General features: G+C 39.3%; 1 protein-coding gene across 1 annotated transcript in view; it reads right to left on the bottom strand.

Moving 5' to 3' along the window:
- The window catches only part of CDC73 (cell division cycle 73), a 206751-nt gene that overhangs the window by 184720 nt on the left and 13361 nt on the right, over positions 1-8670 (bottom strand). Inside the window, exons 4-7 of the mRNA XM_019502024.1 lie at positions 6969-7031; positions 6826-6878; positions 4791-4879; positions 977-1193 (exon numbers count right to left, since the gene is read on the bottom strand). Coding sequence (XP_019357569.1) covers positions 977-1193; positions 4791-4879; positions 6826-6878; positions 6969-7031 — 422 coding nt within the window. The remainder of the gene's footprint in view (positions 1-976; positions 1194-4790; positions 4880-6825; positions 6879-6968; positions 7032-8670) is intronic.

Genomic DNA, 8670 nt, shown 5'->3' with positions numbered 1-8670 from the left:
TGAATTCAATGACTCTCTCAGGCTAGATGGGATAAAAAAAAAAAAAAATAATAATCACATCTCCCAAGAGTACCCTAACCACCACACTAGAAACTAGGCCAAGCTGGAGACACTTTTCACTTCCCCCTATGGAAATTGGAGACTACACTAAAAGGAAGGGAGGATAACGATCCGCTAACCCAATGAGGGCACTCCCCTGAAAGGAGGGAGCCCTGGGTTCTGGTCCCCAACACAGTTTATGTATTTAAATGCTGCAAAGAAATGAAAAACATTGCATTTCTCCTTGTTACTGCTCTGTTAATATTGTAAATCAAAATGATCTTGCTCACTTAGATCGTTTGAAAGGAGGCAAGAACTGTTTGTTTGCTCTTGATTACACACAAGAAATTATGCCTAGCTCTAACAATAGGGCAGCGTCTAAGCAGAAAACACGTGTGCAGCCCCATAACTTTTTTTTTCCATTTTATTATTTCTTTGAACTACTTCAGGTTTGGAATTAAGCAAGTGACAGGGCTCACAGTAATGGAAGTTAAAGGGAAAAAAAGCTTTCTTATTAGCTTTTCCTGGCTGTGTCAGCAGCCTCCCACCTCACCATTTACAGCTTGTACTAAGTTGTTACCCTTACATATTCAGTCAAGTTGTTTCTGTTTTGTAGAAGGGGGAGGGAATATGAAGGCTCAGTCCAAAGGCCATTTGAAAAAAAACAAAAAAAAATTGCTAAAAGAGTAAGGGCTAAAGAGCTCAGGAAATAGAGCAGGGCAAGAAGACACAGAAACTAGTCTGAAAGTTAACTCAAGTAACTCTTTAAAATATTCTTAGAGTCTTCACTTTTTGCAAGTCCTTTCTGTGGACAGTAACTAGTGAAAATACTGGAAACAGTATTCTCCTCCACCACACACAAGGTATGCAAAGAGTGTGTGCATAGCTTCTACCCCTTCTCCCTCTCAAACTCTCAGTTTGATAACTAATACAGTACCTTGCCTGTGCTTTGCAAAATGGTAGTTCTTGTCCTCCACACTCTCTCCCGGCTCACAATATCTCTGGTTACATCTACCTCTGCATCAACGAAACTTCTCTGCTTAAGGGCAGTTATATCATCATCCAGATCTGTCTTGATAGTAGATCTTTTCTTCGCCATAATTTTTGCTTTGATAGCAGCAATTTTTTCCACCGACATGGCTTCAGACAAAGATCTAAACCAGGAAGAGTATCAGAAAACACTAAGTCCAAGTACAAATCAGTTATTTAAGTTTTGTATTCTAAGAGTACATGATTACTTCCTAAATTCTTAGTAGTTTAAAGGCCATCATAGATTCTACAGTCACTAGAGTTAGAGCTAGATGTAGATTTTTGGTTGGATCTCAGCACTGAATTTCTTAACATTAGAACTACTTCATAGGTATGATTAAAATAAAAGTATTTTAATCACAATAATCAGAAAATTAAAACAAACCCATACCTGTAAAATTTATAGTTCTAGGTCTAAACTCTTCCCTAAATGTACTATGTTGTATAAGACTGTCCTTCTGCTGCCCACAAATGGTTGCAGTTCTCTGGCCATTCAAAACATTGGCTACTGCCACAACTAGAAATTTAGTAGCATTTCTGGTTGTCAACTAAGAAGTGGGTCAACATTACCAATTTAAGTGACACAAGACATAGCCAGATGGTATTAACTCTGTTACTATCAACCTATGATTTATTTAAAATAGTTTTTCTTGATCCAAGATGGCACAATGTGTGTGTGTGCGTTACCATTTCAATAAGAATAAAGTGAAACTTCACTGCCTAATGGCCAGCTCCACCATTTCAGATACATAACTTCAGGACTGAAAAAGGCTATGCTTTTAGAAATCAGTTTGTTGATAGCATACCACCATACTACCAGGGCTATTAGCAGTTGACTGATTAGCTCCCCTGCTTGTGGAGGGCTTTTTAATAGTCAGTTTTGGGGCTGCTCTTTAAAGTAAGGGAAACTCATCAGCTTCATAACTGTTTCCCCTGCCATTTTCAAGGGTTCTAATAATCTGGACAGGGATGATTAGACGTTTTGAAAGTAAGGGGCTCTAGTCACTTTTACAGCTGCTAATAACACAGCACCAACATTGTAAGCAACTCTCATGACATGCCATGCTAGTGGCAGCCCTAAACCTGACTAGTACCCTTTATCTTCAAAGCTTCTAATCATCCCTGTCCAAATTGCTGTAAGAAACCTTAGAAGTAGAGGGATAACAGTTGTGAAACAGATTTGCTCCTCTCACTTTCAAGGCTTCTCTGACACAGTAAAAGGAAGTACAATTAGGTTCAATTAGTCAGAATGTTACAAAGTATACAGTGGAGATACCAGAGATGTCATACATTAAGTACATTATGCCCTTACCCGTATGTAGACAATCTACTTCTTACAATGTAAACAAACCATAACAAACTGGGGCTGGTCTTGTGTTAAATTAATTTTATGCAAATATATTTTATGAATGGAATAATAATTCAAATCAAATCAAGTCAAAATAATTTTATGAATGGAAAGCTGCACTTACCCAGTAAACACATAAGAATATAGTATACTACCCTTGTCAAGGTGAATTGCATAATAAAATGAACTCCAGGTTAGTCATATACTTGGGTACCTAACCTAATCTGCATTTTATTTTGCAGTTTAATCAATGAACATGTGATTAATATTTCTGAAACTAATCTACTTAAGACTTTTTTGGTTTCCCATATTTAAATATCCGAACAGGCATACCTACAGACACCTTTTAATACTGAAGATGACCTTCTAAAACTGCAGGTGATTTCATACTCATAAAAATTAGTCAAAAAGTACAAGATGAATGCATTTGCAAATTCTCACTGCTCTGAGGCTATCAGAGCTTCAGGCACAGCATGAACTTCAGTAGCATAATATAATTTGGGGGGTAGGAAAAAAAGAGGGAGAAAGGGAAATATATTAACAAGTGCCAGATGTAGAAATGAGGAATCTTTTCATTATTAGTTTGCCTTTCAGCGCATATAGTGGATCTGCCACCAGCATACGTACACAAAGGAGTGAGCCAAAAGCATATTATGGATGTAGACATTAATCATTTTTTCTTTTTTTACAATTACAGTTAACGTAGCTAAGAAAGCACTTGCACAGTGACCAAGTGGTGAGTACTTTTTCCCCAGGGAAAAGGGAAGCACTGCACTGCTTACACATGCATGGATATTTTCCCAAAACTGGGCTAATTACCTTAATGTTTTACTTAAATAATCATATCAGCATCTAATAGGAAGCTATGATAGTTTGTATTATTTGTATGTGACATGCTGTTCTATAGGTAGACAAGGTTCTTTGGGTAAATCTGATATCTTTTATTAGACCAACGGACCAACTAGTTGCTCTAATAATATCAAATTTACCCAAAGAACCTTGTCTGCCCAGACAAAGGATGAAGTTTTTCCTGTTTTCTTGAATAGGATGAGAAAAATAATGTAAAACAGAGCTGGGTAGGAATGTCATTTAAACATGACATACAGAGAGGAGTGTCAGGTTCAGAACATCAAGACAGGCACGGTGCCCCAAAGTCTGGGGGAAAAGAAGGGACATCAGCTAGATAACCTGGAGGAATCAACTATAAACGGCAAATGCATATGAGCAGTGAGTTTGACTAATGAGAATACCAAAGGGATCTAGGTTATAAGGTAGTTTTAGGCTGGGGGTGGTCAAAGAACAGGTTAGGGACTATTTAGAAAAGCCAGACATGTACAAGTCCATGAGGCCAGATGGGACACACCTGAGCTTGCTGATGTTGGCCAATGTGACTGATTCCATAAGTGGCACAGTGGCAGACAAGCCCAGGGTGCTTAGTAAAGGGAGGTGCAGGAAAGGGGGGAAGTGGTGAGGTCCTGGCAGGATGCTCCTGCCAAAAGGTGCTGTCAGGTGTCATTGCCAAGACTAGCTTAACCCTGGTCCTGCAGCCAAATTCAGGGCTTATGACAACTACAAGAATGCCATTTTTTCAGAAATGGCAGGCCCCTTTACTTTGCAAACTAGGGGTAAGCACCCTATACTAGAGGTGCACGCAATCAGCTTTTTTTGGCTGATGTGGCCGATAATGTCACCAACAAATAAAAGTTATTCTAGGTCAAAATCTAGTCTATTTCCTGAACAACAGCCAAACTGTAGGGAAAGGCTTCGGGCTCTGAGGCCACCCAGACAGTGGTATATCATAGCTGGCATTACGACAGTCAGGGTCTTTACCACACTGTTTACTCTTTGGAAGAGTTATATTTGATAGGAAAACTACATTTTTCCCCTAAAAGAAACTGTTTAATCTACTTTGGGTGGTGCTCAGTATGGCACTTTCTGCTGTATCCCAATACCTCTCAAACAAGTTAGCTTATTTACATACTACCAGAATAGAAAGGGTTATCCCCAGTTCAGAGATGGGCATTGAGAAAGGAATTAAGTGACTTTCATGCAAGAAGTCTGGAGAAGACTACTTAGTTTGAGTCCACAGCCTTACTAAGCCCATTCTCTAGCCTGTTTTTTATTTTAAAAAACCAGAATATACTTAAATGTGCAATTCTGACATCCTCTGGTAGTAATTAAACAGTAAATTATACAAGTTTTGGTCCACTAACTAGGGTTGCCCCAACTGTAGTCCCAAACTTTTCAAAGCCTTAGTCTAAAGAAGCTTAGGGGAAAAAAGGGACTTTTGTATCTTGATTACCTTCTGTTTCACACAAAAGCACCCAGAATCACTTAAGTTAACAATTACCCCATGAATGCAATATGTTCTTACCTAATCTGCTCTGTCTGCACAATACCTTCTTTATGCCCCTCCAACCGAGCCGCCAATCGCTCCTTGTCAAGACGCACACACTCTTCATCCTAATAGCAACAGTAATATTTATTAATAAAGCAACTTCTGTAGAATCTCTCCTCTCTTTAATAAAGCAAATACAATTTAAGTTTACAGAAACAGTCAAGTTCAGCCTTGTGAGACTAAAGAATTCCTTTTGTATTCTAATATTGGGGCTGATCAAGAGATTACTGAAAATTCACTCCTGAAAAGTATACTGGGTAGTTCAGTTACCAAAACAAAATGAACCAAAAAAAAATTACAGGTCACCTTTCAAAAAGGTGGCAGTGTTAATTTTAAATTGACCAACAACAAAGCTAAATCCTCTGACTGACTGAACTTGGCTGGGGGTCTGTAGTAAAAGGAGAAAGTATATGTGGATTTATGCCTTTTTGCCACAGATCCTTGGTCACGGGGACAATACAGAACAAACTGAGGTCAGTTTGGCCCCCAGAAAAACAATTTCAAATTTGTTCAAAGATGCATCTAGGTGCCTACAGCCTTAAGAATCCATTTAAGCAGTCAGTGATAACAGAGTTAGGTAAAGCCAGCCACATTCCACATATCAGGGGAAAAGGTAAGCCTACATAGACAGAAAACTTGGATTGAACAGGTTCTACTGGAGTTTCTGGGCATTTTTACACATACATATGCTGTAGCACCAGATGCTTTGAAAAGCGCCTGGCATTGTGATGAATAGAATTATGCAAACGGCAAAATGCGCATCAGTGAGCAAAAAGTTGCAGCGGTCCACTTCTGAAATAAAACACATTAGTTCAAAAGTGCACCACTGCCATTTTCTGCACACTGATGTGCATTTTGCCACTTATACAATTGCAAGTGATGCAGCACGGTGTGCTTCAACTGGCATGCGAAGCAGACTCTATTAATCAAGTCTCCTCTGACATGTCAGATCTCCGGTGTGTTGCAGCATGAAAAAAATATGTGTATGAGCCCTATGGGCTCAATCTTCTGTACTGTGATTGCTCAAGACATCTTTCATGGCCATTCATAACAACCTCTAGTAATTCTCCAGATCCTGACAAGAAGAGGTGCATATAAGATCTGCAAGTTCAGCGAAGCATAGCAGAATCACAACTATCCAGAGTACTGTAGGAGGGAACTTGTAAGCCAGCCCACAACTGATATCCGCCTTTGTACCAGAGGAGTAAAGCCTTTGCAAACTTTCTACAGATTCTATTGTCCTTATAGTACAAATGATGCCACTATGAAATTCTGCAAATGAAGGAAATGTGCATATATGCAAGGACTAGTTCCTTAAGTAAATGTTGAGATTCTACTGCACTGACCTATGTATAACAAACGTTGTAATGACAAGGACATGAGAGGAAAAAAGTCAGTTCTTGTCATAGAATCACAACCATGACAACTACCAACTAAATGGTTGAAAGGAATATATTCTATTTTAGCAATTAATTTAATGGTATACTTGAGCCTCAGACCAATGTAGTCATGGGGACTGAAATCCCATATATTGTTTCCAAGAGAGTAGAACAGCAGGTGGACCAAGCACAAGAAAGATCCATTTATAAAGAATGGATGACTGACATTTAATATAATATTCCAAAATAATGAATGGGAGAAAAAGTTATAGTGGGTAGATGTTAGAAATGGATTATGTTCAATTCTACTCTCTCCTAGTTTCCCATAAATACTATTTGGATTCCAATCCTGCAGCACCAGATTTTCAGTCTAAGCAGACCAGATGTGCACGATCAAGGAGGGTGCATACTGCATTATTTCTCCTCTCACATAGATATAAGAATGCCAAACCACAGACTTTGACATTGAAATCCAAAGCAAAGGCTTAAATTCTCACTAAGCATCAGACCACAAACTCCCAATTATATTGATGTTGTGAAGTTACCTAGAGGAAAGACTGCTTTTGAATTACTAATATCAACAGATACAGAAAATATAACTATCCCACAGATGGACAAATTACTTTCATTACCTCTATTCTTGGTTTCTTTGCTTCTGCTAATATTTCATCAGCTGCTCTTTTAACTACAAGAAAAATAGGTATTTAAATATGTAGGACACTGAAAGACTTTCATAAAAGTTTAAACCAAGGCTATTTAGTAATTAAAACCATACCTTGTGTGGATCGCTGAAGGCCAATTTCAAGTGGAGCACTTCTGTCTATGCTCGATGATGTAGCTAAGATTCAAACAAAGTTTTATATAAGCATTTGAAGTTCACTAAAAGAGGATACACACAATGCCATAACCCAGAATAAAGCCTCTGCTAGCTCATTTAAATTTGTAAAACATTAAACTGAAGTTTCATTTGAAATGAAACAGGGGCCCTATTATACACACACACACACACAGGTATTTTTGTAATAGGGTCCCCTTCCAGGGGTGGCAATGATGCCCCTGGGTTCCCCTCAGCCCCTGTCAATGTCACTTTCTTTGGGCAATCTCCATTTCTCCTTAGCTGCCATGCCTTGATGAAATGATTTTCAAAAAAAGGAAGCTACCCCAGGGTTTCCCAAGTCAGATCTCCTCATGAGTGCCAGCATCACTGCTCATTGCCTTAAGAGTTAATTACATGGGCTCCATCCTCACCAGTACCCATGCCTCGCAGATGTCACATATACTAATCAAATCATAACCACCGCTATGAGCTATGGGCTTCTGGCTGTTTGTCCTTACACCAACCCCTCTGGGCTATAGGTACTCTGGCCCCGTTGGTCTCCAGCTGTGGCTCTCCAAGCCTTCTCCTTAGACCAGGGGTGGGCAAAATGTGGCCCACAGGCCAGATGCAGCCCACCAGGCCATTCTATCCAGCCTGTGGGGCCCCTAAAAAATTTAGAAAATTAAGATTTATCTGCCCTGGGCTGCCTGTCATGCAGCCCTCAATGGCTTGCCAAAAGTCAGTAAGAAGCCCTCTACCCAAACTAATTGCCCACTTCTGCCTTAGACCATGGCCCTGCTCCTAAGCCAGTTGAGACACATGGGCTCTCCAGCCCCATCAGTCTCCAGCTACGGTCCTTCATGGACTTCAGCCCTTTCTAAGCCCTGACCCTAGTCACTCCTAAGCCAATGAGACCTACAGGCACCATGGCTGTACCTGCTCCAGAGGCCACAAATACACTTCAAAACAGAGAGCTTCAAACTCAATGTACAACAAAAACAAACAAACAGAAAACACTCCAAGAAAAAGTAAATGCAGCACCCAAAAACAATCAATAAACTCCTTTCTTTTACCTGCAGATATATTAAAGTATTTCTCTTTTATGTCTATGTGTAACTCCATTTTAGGAACAGCAAGGGAGGAAAAAACCCTGTCACACTGGCATGCAATACATTATATTCTAGTACACTGAAGCATTTATACGACACACCTGTTACACCAAATGGAGAGCTACTAATTAGGCCCTTCTGGGACTCTATTTTTTTTTAAGACGACATACACAGTGCATTCCTAACCAACATAGCACCATGAACGTCAGAAGTTGTAAGCTCAGCTGTCAAGGTTTGTGTAATGGCCCAACTGCTATCAGGGATCCTGGCTTTCTCCATTTCTAAATTGCAAGTTCTCCAATTAAAGCCCCTAAGATCCACATTTTTCTGTGATTAAAATGGAAAGCCACCATACACATATATGTACTTATTAATTGAACACAATTTTTTATTGATACATTTACATTTTAAAGCTACTTGAAAGCCTACCAGTGCCTAAATCATTATAATAAAATAAATTATAAATATATATTTTGATGCTTGATTTGGGGGTTTTTGTTTTATTTTGGGGGGGGGGGGAGGGGGGCTTTGTTTTTTTTTTTTTTTTTTTT

Source organism: Gavialis gangeticus, unplaced genomic scaffold (genome assembly GCF_001723915.1).
Source record: "Gavialis gangeticus isolate Ggan-Ray unplaced genomic scaffold, GavGan_comp1, whole genome shotgun sequence".
In the NCBI taxonomy this organism is placed as follows: domain Eukaryota; kingdom Metazoa; phylum Chordata; order Crocodylia; family Gavialidae; genus Gavialis; species Gavialis gangeticus.
This window is presented reverse-complemented; position numbering and strand designations above follow the sequence as displayed.